Source organism: Buteo buteo, unplaced genomic scaffold, assembly GCF_964188355.1.
Source record: "Buteo buteo unplaced genomic scaffold, bButBut1.hap1.1 HAP1_SCAFFOLD_561, whole genome shotgun sequence".
NCBI lineage: Eukaryota > Metazoa > Chordata > Aves > Accipitriformes > Accipitridae > Buteo > Buteo buteo.
Genome location: NW_027439682.1, coordinates 1,092 through 18,334, shown reverse-complemented (window position 1 = coordinate 18,334; position 17,243 = coordinate 1,092). Strand labels below are relative to the sequence as shown.

Here is a 17,243-nt window from a genome sequence, read left to right as displayed (position 1 = left end):
GTGTGTCCCCCCCCCATTCCCTTTCCCCGGGGGGGGGCCCGGGGGGGGGTGACATCACCCCGGGGACAAACGTCCCCTTTGTGCCCCGGTGGCACCGCCAGGCTCCGCGGGGACACGAAGCCTCCGGGGGGGGGCACGACACCCATGGGTGCCCCCCCCCCCCCCAGCCCTGGGTGTGTGTGTCCCCCCCCCTCAGCCACCTGGGTGCCCCCCCCTCAAACCTTTGGGTGTCCCTTTGGGTGTCCCCCCCAGAGGTCCCATTGAGCCCCCCACCACCCAAAAAGGGTGGGGGGCACCCAGTGGGGGGGGGGGCAGCCAGGAATGAGTGGGGGGCACCCAGTGGGGGGGGGGGTACCCAGGAATGGGGGGGCACCCAGGAATGTGGGGGGGGCACCCAGTGTATGGGGGGCACCCAGGAATGGGGGGGGCACCCAGGAATGGGGGGGGGCACCCAGTGTGGGGAGGGGGTACCCAGTGGGGGGGGTGTGCCCAGGAATGGGGGGGCACCCAGTGTACTGGGGGGGACCCAGGAATGTGGGGGGGGCACCTAGTGTGTGTGGGGGGGCACCCAGTGTCTGGGGGGGCAACCAGGAATGGGGGGGGGGCACCCAGTGTATTGGGGGCACCCAGTGAGTGGGGGGGGGGCACCCATTGTGAGGGGGGGCACCCAGGCATGGGGGGGTACCTAGTGTATGGGGGGGCACCCAGGAATGTTGGGGGGGGCAGCCAGGCATGGGGGGGGGCAGCCAGTGGGGGGGGCACCCAGTGTGTGGGGGGGGTACCCAGTGTATTGGGGGGCACCCAGGAATGGGGGGGGGCAGCCAGTGTATGAGGGTGCAACCAGTGGGGGGGGGCACCCAGGAATGTGGGGGGGGGCACCCAGTGTCTGGGGGGGTACCCAGGAATGGGGGGGGCACCCAGTGTGGGGGGGCACCCAGTGTCTGGGGGGGGCAACCAGGAATGGGGGGGGGCACCCAGTGTATTGGGGGGGCACCCAGTGGGGGGGGGGGCACCCAGTGTGGGGGGGGTACCCAGGCATGGGGGGGGCACCCAGGAATGGGGGGGGGCACTCAGTGGGGGGGGCACCCAGTATATGGGGGGGCACCCAGTGTGGGGGGGGGTACCCAGGCATGGGGGGGCACCCAGGAATGGGGGGGGCACCCAGGCGTATGGGGGGGCACCCATTGTATGGGGGGGGGCACCCAGGCATGGGGGGGGGTCACCCAGTGTGGGGGGGGCGTGTGGGGGGGCCACACAGAGGGTCCCTTTGTCCCCTGGCGGCCGTGGGGGTGACAGCGGCGCGTCAGGAATGTGGCAGCGTGGGGGGGGGACACGGGGGGGGCACGGGGGGGGGGTGGGGGGGGGGGGGGGGGGGGTCAGTGCTTGGTGCTGTCACCCGCCCCCCGGCACCGCCTGGGACCAGTCAGGGACTGGGGACAATGGGGACAGTGATGGGGGGGGACAAGGGACAATGGGGGGGACTGGGGACAGTCACTGGGGACACTGGGGATACTGGGAATAGTGGGGGTACTGGGGACAATTACTGGGGGTACTGGGGGGGACTGGGGGGGACTGGGGATACTGGGGATACTGGGGATACTGGGGGACAGGGACAATGGGGGATACTGGGGACAATGGGGACAAGGGGGGACAGGGACAATGGGGGATACTGGGGATACTGGGGATACTGGGGACAAGGGGGATACTGGGGGTACTGGGGACAGGGACAATGGGCGTACTGGGGACACTGGGGATACTGGGAATAGTGGGGGTACTGGGGACAATTACTGGGGGTACTGGGGGATACTGGGGGCACTGGGGATACTGGGGGACAGGGACAATGGGGGATACTGGGGACACTGGGGATACTGGGGACAAGGACAACAGGGGATACTGGGGATACTGGGGATACTGGGGACAAGGGAGGATACTGGGGGTACTGGGGACAGGGACAATGGGCGTACTGGGGACACTGGGGATACTGGGGATACTGGGGACAGGGACAATGGGGGATACTGGGGACACTGGGGACAAGGGGTACAGGGACAATAGGGGACAGTGGGGAAACTGGGGGACACTGGGGACAGGGACAATGGGGGACACTGGGGATACTGGGGATACTGGGGATACTGGGGACAAGGAGGGATACTGGGGGTACTGGGGGACAGGGACAATGGGGGTACTGGGGACACTGGGGGTACTGGGGATACTGGGGACGGGGACAATGGGGGATACTGGGGACACTGGGGATACTGGGGATACTGGGGACAAGGCGGGACAGGGACAATGGGGGACACTGGGGATACTGGGGACACTGGGGACAGGGACAATGGGGGACACTGGGGATACTGGGGATACTGGGGGGACAGGGCCTGTGGGGACAGTGGGGCATACTGGGAGGGGACATAGGGGACGCTGGGGACACTGGTTGACACTGGGAGGGGACATCAGGGAGAGTGGGGGACACTGGGAGGGGGATACTGGGAGGGGACAGTGGGGAAACTGGGAGGGGACAATGAGGACAGTGAGGGACACGGAGTGATACTGGGAGGGGACAGTGGGGACACTGGGGGGTACGGAGCGATACTGGGAGGGGACACTGGGGACACTGGGAGGGGACACTGGGGACACTGGGGGTACGGAGCGATACTGGGAGGGGACACTGGGGACACTGGGGGTACGGAGCGATACTGGGAGGGGACACTGGGGACACTGGGGTGACCCTCCGTGTCCCCCAGTTTCCACCATGAGGCCGGTGGCCGCCGCCCTCCCCACCGCCCTGCTGCTGCTGCTGTCCCTCCTGCCAGGTACTGGGAGCACTGGGAGGGACTGGGGGGGACTGGGGGGGACTGGAAGGGACCGAGGGGGACTGGGATGAACTGGGAGCACTGGGAGGGACTGGGAGAGAACTGGGGGGGTGACTAGGGGGCACTTGGAGGGACTAGAGGAGGACTGGGGGGAACTGGGAGCACTAGGAGGGACTGGGAGCGGACTGGAGGGGGACTGGGAGCACTGGGAAGGACTGGGAGAGTACTGGCGGGAACTGGGAGCACTGGGAGGGACTGAAGAGTACTGGGGGGGGACTGGGAGCACTGGGAGGGACTGGGGGGGACTGGGGGGGGGACTGCAAGGGACCGACAGGGACTGGGGGGAACTGGGAGGGACTGGGAGAGGACTGCGGAGGGGACTGGGAGCACTGGGAAGGACTGGGAGAGTACTGGGGGGGGGTGACTAGGGGGGACTTGGAGGGACTAGAAGAGGACTGGGGGGAACTGGGAGCACTGGGAGAGGACTGGGGGGGACTGGGAGTGGACTGGGGTGGAACTGGGAGGACCAGGAGGGACTGGAACAGACTGGGAGGGAACTGGGGGGAACTGGGAGCACTGGGAGGGACTGGGGGCACTGGGAAGGTGAGGAGATTGGGGGACTGGGAGGGACTGGGGGGGAACTGGGAGGACCCCATTATTAGACCCCTAGCACCCCTTTATTAAACCCCCGAAATGCTCAAAACCTCGTTATTAGACCCAGGGGACCCCCAGAACCCTGTTAATAGACCCAGGGGACACCTGGAACCCCGTTATTAGACCCAAGAGCTGCCCCAAACCCCGTTATTAGACCCAATAGAGGCTCAAAACCCCGTTAACAGCCCCAAAGGTGCTCGAAACCCCATTAGTAGACCCAATCGATGTCCAGAACCCCGTTATTAGACCCAATAGATGCTCAAAACCCCGTTAATAACCCAAATAAACAGTCACGACCTCGTTATTAGACCAAACTGACGCTCAAGACCCTGTTATTGTCCCCAAAGGATGCTCAGGACCCCGTTATTAGACCCAATAGATGCTCAAAACCCCATTAATAGACCCCAAAGGATGCTCAGGACCCCGTTAATAGACCAAAGGGGTGCTCAAAACCCCACTAGTAGACCCAATAGATGCTCAGAACCCCGTTATTAGCCCCAAGGGATGCTCAAAACCTCATTATTTGACCCAGTGGATGCCCCAAACCCCATTATTAGACCCAACAGATGCTCAAAACCCCATTAACAGCCCCAAAAGATGTTCAAAACCCCATTAGTAGACCCACAGACGCTCAGAACCCCGTTATTAGCCCCAATAAGTGACCAAGATCTCGTTATTAACCCAAATAAGCACTCAAGACTCTTTTATTGTCCCCCAAAGGACGGTGAGGACCCCGTTATCAGACCCAATAGATGCCCCAAACCCCATTATTAAACCAAATAGATGTCCCAAACCCCGTTAATAGACCCCATAAATGCTCAAAACCCCGTTAATAGACCCAATAGACGCTCAAAACCCTGTTAGTAGACCCAATAGATGCCCAGAACCCCGTTATTAGACCCAATAGAGACTCAAAACCCCATTAATAGCCCAAATAAACAGTCACAACCTCGTTATTAGACCAAACTGATGCTCAACAGCCTGTTATTGTCCCCAAAGGTTGCCCAGGACCCCGTTAATAGACCCTAAAGGATGCTCAGAACCCCATTAATAGACCAAATAGATGCTCAAAACCCCATTATTAGCCCCAAGGGATGCTCAAAACCTCATTATTTGACCCAGTGGATGCCCCAAAACCCTGTTAATAGACCCCATAAATGCTCAAAACCCTGTTAACAACCCCAAAGGATGCTCGGGACCCCATTATTAGACCCAATCGATGCCCAGAACCCCGTTATTAGACCCGATAGATGCTCAGAACCCCGTTATTAGCCCCAATAGATGCTCAGAACCCCGTTATTAGCCCCAATAGATGCTCAGAACCCTGTTATTAGCCCCAAGGGATGCTCAAAACTTCATTATTTGACCCAGTGGATGCCCCAAACCCTGTTATTAGACCCAACAGATGCTCAAAACCCCATTAACAACCCCAAAGGATGCTCAGAACCCCATTAGTAGACCCAATCGATGCCCGGCACCCCATTAGTAGACCCAATTGATGCCCGGAACCCCGTTATTAGACCCAATAGATGCTCAGAACACCGTTATTAGACCCCCAGGGATACTCCGGACCCTGTTACCACCCTGACTGGGGGTGTCCCCCCTCCCTAGGGACATCAGGTGGTCCCTGGGCCGCCTGGATGCCCCCGGCAGTAGCCGGGCTTTCGGGAACCTGCGTGGCCGTACCCTGTCGTTTTGGCTACCCGGAAGAATTACGGCCGGCCACCGTTCACGGCTTGTGGTATTTTGGGAGCCCTTATCCCAAAAATTATCCCCCCGTGGTGGCCCGGTCAAGGACAGGAGCCGTCCACGAGAGTTTCACCGGACGAGCGAAGCTGGTGGGAGATCCGGGGGTCCGAGATTGTTCCCTGCTGCTGGGACCCCTCAGCCCCGAATTAGCCGGGAAATATTATTTTCGGGGTGATTTAGGGGGTTATAACCAGTACAGCTTCTCCGAACATACGATCCTGGAGGTGTTGGGTGAGTTTGGGGGGGGGACCTGGATACCTGGGTCCTCTTTTTTTTTAGGGGGTCCGGATGCCTGGGTGCCCTTTGGGAATAAGGTGGGGAGGGGGTTTGGGTGCTTGGGACCCTATTTTAGGGTGTCTGAACACTTGGGTCCCCATTTTAGGGGGTCCCGATGCCTGGGTCCCTTTGGGGAGAGGATGAGGAGGGGGCTGGGATGACTGGGACCCCATTTTAGGGGGTCCAGACACTTGGGTCCCCATTTTAGGGGGTCCGGACGCCCGGGTCCCCTTTGGGGATAAGGTGGGGAGGGGGTTCGGGTGCTTGGGACCCCATTTTAGGGGGTCTGGATACCTCGGTCCCCTTTGGGAATGGGGTGGGGAAGGGGTTTGGGTGCTTGGGACCCCATTTTAGGGGGTCTAGACACTTGGGTCCCCATTTTAGGGGGTCCAGATGCCTGGGTGCCCTTCGGAAATGGGGTGGGGAGGGGGCTGGGATGACTGGGACCCCATTTTCGGGGGTCCAGACACTTGGGTCCCCATTTTAGGGGTCCGGATGCGTGGGTCCCCTTTGGGGATGGGGTGGGGAGGGGGTTCGGGTGCTTGGGACCCCATTTTAGGGGGTCCAGACACTTGGGTCCCCATTTTAGGGGGTCCAGATGCCCGGGTCCCCTTTGCGGATGGGGTTGGGAGGGGGCTCGGGTGCTTGGGACCCCGTTTTCGGGGGTCTGGATGCCTGGGTCCCTACACCCCAATGTGGGGGGGGGGGTCTCAATCCCGAACGCCTGGGTTCTCTCCCTTTCCCAGAGGAACCAGTACTGGAAGTCCCCCTGAACTGGTGGCGGGAGAAGAAGTAGAAATCCGATGTCGCGTCCCCGATAATTGTCCCCAACTCCGACCCCGGGTGGGTTGGGAAGGGATCGAAGAGCTTCCAGAAGCATCCGAACGGGAATTACACGAGGACGCGGCCGGAGCCGCCTCCATCTTGGCTCTTCTACGGTTTCGACCCCGTCGAGAAGATGGTGGCCGGCGGTTGGGTTGTAGGGTGACCTTCACCAACAGCACCCTGGCTTTCGAGGCCACCGTCGCCCTCGATGTTCAGTGTGAGTTGGGGTCCCGAGACCTGGGGGGCCCCCCACCCCCAGACACTGGGGTCCCCCCCAGATATTTGGGTCCCCTGGGGAGGTTATTGGGGGGGTTCTAGGTCACCCTACTCCTGGATGCTTGGGTTCCTCTCCCAGGTCCATGGGTGAAGAACATCTGGGTCCCCCCAATGCATGGGGTTGGAGATTGGGGTGCACCTGGGTACCCCCCATAAATTTGGGTCCCCTGGGGAGGTTATGGGTGGGGGTTCTAGGTCACCCTACTCCCAGATGCCTGGGTTCCCCCCCCACATGCCTGAGTCCATGGGTGAAGAACATCTGGGTCCCCCCAATGCGTCGGGTTGGGGATTGGGGTATGCCTGGGTGCCCCCCAAGATATTTGGGTCCCCTGGGGAGGTTATTGGGGGTTGCAGTTCTAGGTCACCCTACTCCCAGATGCCTGGGTTACCCCCCCAGGTCCATGGGTGGGGAACATCTGCGTCCCCCCAAAGTGTGGGGTTGGGGATCGGGGTACGCCTGGGTGCCCCCCAGATATTTGGGTCCCCTGGGGACGTTATGGGTGGGGGTTCTAGGTCACCCTACTCCCGGTTGCCTGGCTTCCCCCCCAGGTCCATGGGTGAGGAACACCTGGGTCCCCCCAATGCGTCGGGTTGGGGATTGGGTACGCCTGGGTCCCCCCTATAATTTTGGGTCCCCTGGGGAGGTTATTGGGGGTTGCGGTTCTAGGTCACCCTACTCCCAGATGCCTGGGTTCCCCCCCCCAGATGTCTGGGTCCCTGGGGGAGGGTATTGGGGGGGTTCTTGGCCATCCAGCTCCCAGATGCCTGGGTCCCGCCCAATGCCTGGGTCCCCCCCCGATGCCTGGGTCCCACCTAACCCCTCCCCACTTCTCTCCCCCTCCCCCCCCCCAGACGAACCGCGGGTGCTGGAGGTCTCCGGTCCCGGCGAAGCGGTTGAGGGGACCCCGGTGGAGAATTGGGGTGCGAAGCCGAAGGGCGACCACCCCCGTTACTCTCCTGGTTCCGGGGGGTGACGGTATTACGGGAAGAACCGGTTTCGACCGGTCTCCGCCTGGTTTTACCCCGGGTGGAACCGGATCACGCCGGTACCTACAGTTGCGTGGCCGAGAACCGGCACGGACGCCATAACCGGAGTCTTCAACTTCATGTGGCTTGTGAGAAATGGGGGGGGGGTGGCCCTAATATTGGGGGGGTGGGACATGCCTGGGTCCCCTTCTTGGGGGACCCGCTCTTGGGGTCACTCCGGGGTCCCTTTTTTTTGGGAGGGCGACACTCCTGGGTCCCTTTTGGGGGTCTGGGGGTCACTCCTGGGTCCCTTTTTTTGGGAGGGGGGCACTCCTGGGTCCCTTTTGGGGGGGGGGGCACTCCTGGGTCCCTTTTGGGGGCTGGGGGGTCACTCCTGGGTCCCTTTTGGGGGTCCCCTTCTTGGGGGCACTCCTGGGTCCCTTTTTTTGGGGGGGGTCACCCCTGGATCCCTTTTTTGGGGCTGGGGGTCACTCCTGGGTCCCTTTCGGGGGTCCCCTTCTTGGGAGCACTCCTGGGTCCCTTTTTTTTTGGGGGGGGGGGGGGCACTCCTGGGTCCCTTTTGGGTGGCTGGGGGTCACTCCTAGGTCCCTTTTTTGGGGCTGGGGGTCACTCCTGGGTCCCTTTTGGGGGTCTTGGGGCACTCCTGGGTCCCCTTTTTTGGGGGGAGGGGCACTCCTGGGTCCCTTTTGGGGAGCTGGGGGTCACTTCTGGGTCTCTTTCTTGGGGGGAGGGTCACTCCTGGGTCCCTTTTGGGGTTCTCCTTCCTGGGGGGCACTCCCGGGTCTCTTTTGGGGTGGTGGTGGGCCCACTCCTGGGTCCCCTGGGAGGGTGCCCTAACCTTCAATCCCCCCCTCCCCTTCTTTTTTTATAGATGCCCCACGTTCACCCATCCTCAACGGCTCCCTCTGGGTGGTGGCGGGCGACCCGGTGACGGTGACCTGCGGCGCCGCCAGTCACCCGGCCCCTATCGTGACGGTGACGCGGGGGCGTCGGGTGGTGGCCACCGCCATCTACGAACCCCAAGTCACCATGACCTTGGCGGCCGCCAGACCGGAGGACGCCGGGGAATACCTGTGCCGGGCCGAGAACCAGCACGGGGAGAGCAGCCTCGCCTTCAACCTCACCGTCGAGTGTGAGTTTTTTGGGGGGGGCGCAAGCAGGTATTGGGGTCCCTGAGAGGGGTATTGGGGTCCCTAAGGGGGCATCAGTCTCCTTAAGGGGGGTATTTGGGGGTCTAAGGGAGCTATGAGGGTCCCTAAGGGGGGTATGAGGGTCCCTAAGGGGGTATCAAGTGCCTTAAGGGGGGTATTTGGGGATTTAAGGGGGGTATTGAGGTCCCTAAAGGGGGATCAATCTCCTTAAGGGGGATATTTGGGGGTCTAAGGGGGGTATTGGGGTCCCTAAGGGGGGACCAGTCTCCTTAAGGGGGGTATTGAGGTCCTTAAGGGGGGACCAAGTGCCTTAAGGGGGGTATTTGGGGGTCGAAGGTGGGTATTGGGGTCCCTAAGGGGGGATCAATCTCCTTAAGGGGGGTATCTGGGGGTCTAAGGGGGGTATTGAGGTCCCTAAGGGGGGACCAAGTGCCTTAAGGGGGGTATTGGGGGGCCTAGGGGGGTATTGGGGTCCCTAAGGGGGTATTGACATTCTTAAGGGGGGTATTTGGGGGTCTAAGGGGGGGTATTGGGGTCCCTAAGGGGCTTTTGGGGTCCCTAAGGGAGGGTATTGGGGGGCCTAGGGGGGTATTGGGGTCCCTAAAATGGTGTTGAGGTCCCTAAGGGGGTCATTTGGGGGGCACAGGGGGCATATTGGGGTCCCTAAGGGGGGGTAATAGAGGTCCTTGGGCGGGGGGGATATGGGGTGTCTGAGGGGGTTACTGGGGTCCCTAAGGGGGTACTGGGGTTTGTAGGGGGCTTATTGGGCTTCTAGGGGAATATTGGGGTCCTAAGGGGGGTATTGGGGGTCCCGGGGGGGTATTTGAGGGACTAAGGGGGTTATTGGGCTGTCTAAGGGGGGTCTTGGGGGGTCTAAGGGGGTTATTGGGGGTCCTGGGTGCGGTTTTGGGGTCTAAGGGGGTATTGGGGGGTCTAAGGGGGTTATTGGGGGTCCTGGGTGCGGTTTTGGGGTCTAAGGGGGTATTGGGGTGTGTAAGGGGGGGTCTTGGGGGAGTCTAAGGGGGTTATTGGGGGTCCTGGGTGTGGTTTTGGGGTCTAAGGGGGTCTTGGGGGGGGTCTAAGGGGGTTATTGGGGGTCCTGGGTGTGGTTTTGGGGTCTAAGGGGGGTATTGGGGGTCCCGGGGGGGTATTTGAGGGACTAAGGGGGTATTGGGGTGTCTAAGGGGGGTCTTGGGGGGTCTAAGGGGGTTATTGGGGGTCCCAGGGGGGCTATTTGAGGGTCTAAGGGGTTTATTGGGGTGTGTAAGGGGGGTCTTGGAGGGTCTAAGAGGGTTTTGGGGTGTCTAAGGGGGGTCTTGGGGTGTCTAAGGGGGTTATTGGGGTGTCTAAAGGGGTATTGGGGTGTCTAAGGGGGTCTTGGGGGTCTAAGGGGGTTATTGGGGGTCCTGGGTGTGTCTTGGGGGTCCCAGGTGTGTTACCGGGGTTCCCCCAGATGCCTGGGTCCCCTCAGTGACATTTCGGGGTGTCCCCTTGGTGACACCCCCCCCTCCTCCCTCCTCCAAAGTCCCCCCCATCCTCCTCCCCGATTCCCGCTGCACCCCGGGAGGGGACGGAGCACGTTGCGTCTGTTCGGCCTCCGCCGTTCCCGAACCGTCCGTGACCTTTGACCTCCCATCCCGGAACGTCACCGTCACCGAAGGTCACCGCGATTACACCGTCACCACGCCGGGACAGGGGACGGGGGGGGTCGTCACCGTCACCGGGATCCTCACGCTTCGGGGGACGCTCGACCCCCGCCTGGCCGTACTTTGTTCTGCCCACAACCCCCACGGCAGCGTCCGGCAACAGTTGCGCTTCCATCATCCCGGTAAATCCCCGCGTCACCCGGAGCGTCACCGTCACCCGTCACCGTCACCCGGTGTCTCCCCTCCATTGATGGTTGCGGGGCGCGGGAAAATCCTGGCAATAATTCCCACGCCCTGTTGACCTTTGGGGGGGTGGGAGCAACCCCAAATCCCGTCGGGAATTGCCTGTCACCTTGTCACCCATCCTGGTGTCACCGCCACCCGTCACCGTCACCCGGTGTCACCCCCCTATTGATGGTTGTGGGCCATGGGAAAATCCTGGCAATGATTCCCACACCCCATTGACCTTTTGGGGGGGTGGGGGTGGGTGGGAATGACCCCAAATCCCGTCGGGAATCGCCTGTCACCTTGTCACCCATCCCGGTGTCACCGTCACTCGTCACCACGTCACCCAGACGGGTGTCACCGTCACCCGGTGTCACCCCCCCATTGACGGTTGTGGGGCACGGGAAAATCCTGGCAATAATTCCCACACCCCATTGACCTTTTGGGGGGGTGGGGGTGGGTGGGAATGACCCCAAATCCCATCGGGAATCGCCTGTCACCTTGTCACCCATCCCGGTGTCACCGTCACCCGGTGTCACCCCCCCCCCCATTGACAATTGTGGGGCGTGGGAATTCTCGCCACGATTTTCCCACACCCCATTGATGGTTGGGGGGGCGTGGGAAAATCCTGGCCAGAATTCCCACGCCCCGTCACACCCCCCAGGAAGGGTTATAATTGCCCCCCCCGTGTTATTTGCCCCCCCAGGGGGTATTTACCCCCTCTGCATGTTATTTGCCCCCCCAGGGTGATATTTGCCCCCCCCGGGGGTTGATTTGCCCCTCCCTATTGGGGGAGGGGAGGGGGTACGGGAATTTCCCAGGGCGGTTTCTCGCAGTGGGGGAGGGGTTATTGCCCCCGGGGGGAGGGGTAATTGCCCCGGGGGGGGTTGTTATTGCCCCCCCTGACCCCTATTTGCCCCCCCCCCCCAGGAGGGCTGGTTTGGGCCAAGGTGGGGCCGGTCGGGGCCGTGGTGGCCTTCGCCATCGTCATCGCCCTCGTCTGCTACCTCAGCCAAAGCCGTCGCAAGTGAGACACGCCCCCGGGGCTGGCCCCGCCCACCCGCGGGAGGGGGGCCACGCCCACGGGGGGCCACGCCCACGGGGGCCCCACCCACCCACAGGAGGAGGAGGAGGAGGAAGGGGGGGTGGGCCCACCTATGGGAAGGGGGAACACGCCCAAACCCCACCCCTAAGGGATGCCTGGGAGAGGCCACGCCCCTCTCCCCGGGCGAGGCCACGCCCTTCAGTAGGCCACGCCCCCCCGCGGGACACGCCTTGCGAGCCCACGCCCACATAGAGGCCACACCTCCCCGGGCCCAAGAGAGGCAACACCCCTGGAAGAGCCCACACCCCCTGGGAGGCCACACCCCTGGGAGACCACACCCTCTGTGGAGACCACGCCCCCGTGGCGGCCATGCCCCCAAGGACCCCCCCCAAGAGGCAACGCCCCCTGAGAGGGGCCCTATCCCTGGGGAGGCCACGCCCCTGTGAAGACCACGCCCCCGTGAAGACCACGCCCCTCTAGACCACACCTGTGCGTGTGCCACGCCCCTGTGTGCTGCCACGCCCGCCCCCGGGATTGGCCACGCCCCCTCGGGCTGTGTTGGGAGTGGGGTTGGGCAGGAAACTGAGGCACAGATGGGGGGGGGGGAAGATGGGGGGGGCGGAGAGCGGGCGGGGCCAGGACGGGGTCAGGGGTCAGGGGCCACGCCCTGACCTCTGACCCCATGCAGGAAGGCGGCGGGAAGCCCCGAGGTGACCCCAGTGCAGCCCCCGCCCGGGCAGGGGGGGGACCCCGACCCCGAGCTGCGCCCCTTGCAGGTACGGGGGGGGGGGGGGGGATACTGGGGGGCACTGGGGGGATATTGGGGGGACTGGGGGACAATTGGGGACTTTGGGGGACACTGGGGGACACTGGGGGGGGCCGTGGGGGTCACAGAGGAACTTTGGGGGGGGCCCGGGGGGGGGGGGAGATGGGGACATTGGGGGGGACTGGGAGACACTGGGGGGACCCGGGGGGGACATTGGGGGGACTGGGGGGACACTGGGGGGCCCGGTGGGGCCGGTGACCCCCCCCCGTTGCCCGCAGGCGCGGTGGCTGCGGGGGGCGGTGGGGCGGTGGGCGCTGGGGGTGGGGGAGGGGCCGGGCGCCCCGCCCGAACCCGCCCCTCCCCCCAAACCCCACCGGGGCCCCCCCGAGGAACCCCCCGAATACGCCGAGATCCGCGTCAAGTGACCCCGCCCGAACGCCGCCCTGCCACGCCCGAACGCCGCCCGGACACGCCCGACCGCCTCCCGGACACGCCCGACGCCTCCTGGCTCCGCCCACCCCGCCTCCTGGACACGCCCCACCCCGCCCACCGGTGGGACTTGTCCCCCCCCCTCCGGCTTGTTGAGGCTTCAAGCTCCGCCCAACAGGCTCTGGACACGCCCACTGGGCGCTAAGCCACGCCCAGCCGGTATTGGACATGCCCCCATCTGCTGGCCACGCCCACTAGAGGGATCCGCCCAGTGAGGGCCAGGCTGGTTCCACCCACCAGCACATGGACACGCCCACCGGTGGCTCCACCCAGTGGCAGGATGCTCCACCCACTGTGGCTGGCCCCACCCGCTGTCACTGGCTCCACCCAGTGTGGCCTAGGATCCGCCCACTGGTGCTTAGGCTCCACCTACTGCTGTCTGGCTCCACCCACCTCAACCTAGGAACCTCCCACCTCAGCCTAGGCTCTGCCCACTGTGGCCTAGGCTCCACCCACTGCAGCTGGCTCCACCCACCTCAGCCTAGGCACCACCCATGGCAGTCTAGACCCCGCCCAGCCTGTCCTAGGCTCCACCCACCACACCCTAGACCTGCCCAGCCCATCCCAGACTCCGCCCACCACACCCTAGGCTCCACCCAGCCCATGCTAGACTCCGCCCACCACACCCTAGGCTCCACCCACCACACCCTAGACCCGCCCAGCCCATTCTAGACCTTGCCCACCACACCCTAGACTCCACCCACCCCATCCTAGGCTCCACCCACCCCCCTTTGGGCACAGCCAGGAGGCCCCGCCCTCACCCCACCCCTCCGGGCAGGCCCCGCCCCCGTAGTTATTTATTGCCCCCCCCAGGGGCCGCCCCTCATTAACTCCCTTAACGAGCTCAACCCCCCCACGACCTTTGACCCCCGGTGACCCCCCAATAAAGCGGACGTGCCCGAAGCCACGCCTACCTGCGGGGGGGGTGTCCTATAGGTGGGGGGGGCGTCTATAGGTGGGGGGGAGGCACCTATAGACCCCCAAGGCTATGGGGGGGGGGGGTCTATAGGGAGCCCCTGGGAACTATATGGGGGAGGGAGGGGTGGGGACCCCCCCCCAAGTGCTATAGGGGCCCCCAGGATCCTATAGGGTCCCTCTGAGACGCTATAGCCCCCCCCTCCAGGTCCTATAGGAGCCCCCAGGACCCACCATTAGGGCTCCTTAGGGTGCTATAAGGTGCTATAGATCCCCCAGGACCCTATAGGGTCCCTATGGGACACTATAGCCCCCCTCCAAGTGCTATAGGAGTCCCCTTGGACCCTATAGAGCCCCTCTGGGATGCTATAGCCCCCCCCTCCAGGTCCTATAGGAGCCCCCAGGACCTATAGGGTCCCTCTGGGACACTATAGAGCCCCCCCCAAGTGCTATAGGAGCCCCCCAGGACTCTATAGAGCCCCTCTGGGATGCTATAGCCCCCCCACAAGTGTTATAGGAGCCCCCCTTGGACCCTATAGGGTCCCTCTGGGACACTATAGAGCCCCCCAAGTGCTATAGGAGCCCACAAGGACCCTATAGAGCCCCTCTGAGATGCTATAGCCCCCCCCAGGTCCTATAGGAGCCCCCAGGACCCACCATTAGGGCTCCTTAGGGTGCTATAGGGGCCCCCAGGACCTATAGGGTCCCTCTGGGGTGCTATAGAGCCACCCCCCAAGTGCTATAGGAGCCCCCAGGACCCTATAGAGCCCCTCTGGGACACTATAGAGCCCCCCACGTGCTATAGGAGCCCCCAGGACCCTATAGAGCCCCTCTGGGACACTATAGCCCCACCCCAAATGCTATAGGAGTCCCTCAGGACCCACCATAAGGGCTCCTTAGGGTGCTATAGGGGCCCCCAGGACCCTATAGGGCTCCTCCAGGTGCTGTAGGAGTCCCCTGGGGTGCTGTAGGTCTCCACTGGGTGCTATAAGAGCCCTTAAAGGCACTATAGGTTCTCTCTGGGATTCTATAGGGCCCCTCTGGGATGCTATAGGAGCCCCCAAGACCCTATAGGGCCCCCCGGGTGCTATAGGAGTCACCACCCCCAACTGTATAGTGCCCGTCCAGCTCCTATAGGAGCACCTGTAAGCACTATAGTCCTCCTACGATGCCATAGGAGCCCCCAGGCCATATAGGGCCCCCTCAGGTGCTATAGGGGCCCCCAAAGGTCCCTCCCCCCGGCACCCTATAGGTCTCACACAGGCGTTACACGAGCTCTCTGGGATGCTATAGGGCCCCTCCAGCTGCTATAGGGGCTCCCTGGGACACTATAGGGCTTCTCCGGGATGCTATAGGGTCCCCCTGGGTTGCTATAGGGGCTCCCTTGGATGCTATAGGTCTCCTCTGGCTGCCATAGGGGCTTCCTAGGGTGCCTACAGGGCTCTTCTGGGGGCTATAGGGGTCCCTGGGACCCTATAGGGCCTCCTGGGTCACTATAGGGTCCCCCCGGGTTGCTATAGGGGCTCTTCTAGGTGCTATAGGGCCCTCTGGAACCCTATAGGGTCCCCCCGGGTTGCTATAGGGGCTCTTCTAGGTGCTATAGGGCCCTCTGGAACCCTATAGGGTCCCCCCACGTTGCTATAAGGGCTCTTCTGGGTGGTATAGGTCCCCTTACATTGCTATAGGGCCCTCTGGAAACCTATAGGGTCCCCCCATGTTGCTATAGGAGCTCTTCTGGGTCCTATAGGGTCCCCCTGGGTTGCTATAGGGGCTTCCTGGGTCAACATAGGGACCCCTGGGTTGCTATAGGCTCTTCCAGGTGCCATAGGTGCTCCCTAGGACCCTATAGCCCCCCCCCCCGGCTTGCTATAGGGTTCTTCCAGCTGCTATACAGTCCTCCTCCAGTTCCTATATGGCTCTTCTGGGTTCTATAGGGTCCCCCCCAGAGCTATAGGGTCCCCCCCGGTTGCTATAGGGGCTCTTCCAGCTGCTATAAGGGCTCCCTAGGACCCTATAGGACACCCCCCCCCATTCCTCTAGACCTCCCCAGGCTGCTATAGGGGCTCTTCTGGGTTCCATAGGGTCCCCTCCGTTGCTATAGTGTCTGTTCTGGTTCTGTAGGGTCCCCCCCCCATTGCTATAGGGTCTCTTCTGGGTTCTATAGGATCCCCCCGTTGCTATAGGAGCTTTTCCGGGTTATATAGCGTCCCCCCATTGCTATAGGGTCCCCCCCTGTTGCCATTAGGTCTGTTCCAGGTTCTATAGCCCCCCCCATTGCTACAGGGTCTCTTCTGGGTTTTATAGGGTCCCCCACTTGCTATAGGGTCTGTCCTCAGTTCTATAAGGTGCCCCAGTTGCCATAAGGTCTCCTCTGGGTTCCATAGGGTCTCCTCTCTTGCTATAGAGTCTCTTCCAGGTTATATAGGGTCTCCTCTATTGCTATAGGGTCTCTTCTGGGTTCCATAGGGTCCCCCCCCAGTTGCCATAGGGTCTATTCTGGGTTCTATAGGTCTCCCTGTGTTTGCTATAGGGGCTCTTCCAGGTATACAGGGTCCCCTCTGTTGCTGTAGGGTCACTTCTGGTTCCATAGGGTCCCCCCCGTTGCTATAGTGTCTGTTCTGGGCTCTGTAGGGTCCCCCCCGTTGCTGTAGGGTCTCTTCTGGGTTCCATAGGGTCCCCCCAGTTGCTATAGGGTTTCTTCCAGGTTCTATAGGGTCCCCTCTGTTGCTATAGGGTCTCTCTGGGGTTATATAGGGTCCCCCCGTTGGCATAGGAGCTCTTCTGGGTTTTATAGGGTCCCCTCCATTGCTATAGGGTCCCCTCTGTTGCTATAGGGTCTTTTCTAGTCTCTATAGGGTCCCCCCCTTGCTATAGGGTCTCTTCCAGGTTCCATAGGGTCTCCCTGGTTCATATAGGGCTCTTCTGGGTTCTATAGGGGTCCCCCCCATTGCTATAGGGGCTCTTCCAGGTTATACAGGATCCCCTCTGTTGCTGTAGGGTCTCTTCTGGCTTCTATAGGATCCCCCCCTTGCTATAGGGTCTCTTCCAGACTCTATAGGGTCTCCCTGGTTCATATAGGGGCTCTTCAGGTTCTATAGGGTCCCCCCCCCATTGCTATAGGGTCTCTTCTGGGTTCTATAGCCCTCCCCCCCCCCATTGCTATAGGAGCTCTTCTGGGTTTTATAGAGTCTCCTCCATCGCTATAGGGTCTCTCTCACGTTCTATAGCGTCCCCTCTGTTGCTATAGGATCTCTTCCAGCTTCTGTAGGGTCCCCCCCGTTGCTATAGAGTCTCTTCTGGGTTTTATAGGATCCCCCCGTTGCTATAGGTCTGTCCTCAGTTCTATGGGGTGCCCCAGTTGCCAGAGAGTCTCTTCTGGGTTCCATAGGGTCTCCTCTCTTGCTATAGGGTCTCTTCCAGGTTATACAGGGT

At 62.3% G+C, this 17,243-nt stretch overlaps 1 protein-coding gene across 1 annotated transcript; it reads left to right on the top strand.

Moving 5' to 3' along the window:
• The first annotated feature begins 2,686 nt into the window (after positions 1–2,686).
• Positions 2,687–11,627, top strand: LOC142028535 (Schwann cell myelin protein-like). The gene is given in 8 exon segments (XM_075022350.1): positions 2,687–2,807; positions 5,073–5,445; positions 6,233–6,528; positions 7,440–7,498; positions 7,501–7,702; positions 8,446–8,706; positions 10,251–10,553; positions 11,527–11,627. Coding segments are annotated over 8 exon segments (1,656 nt in total). The 5' UTR covers positions 2,687–2,746.
• Positions 11,628–17,243: the final 5,616 nt, after the last annotated feature.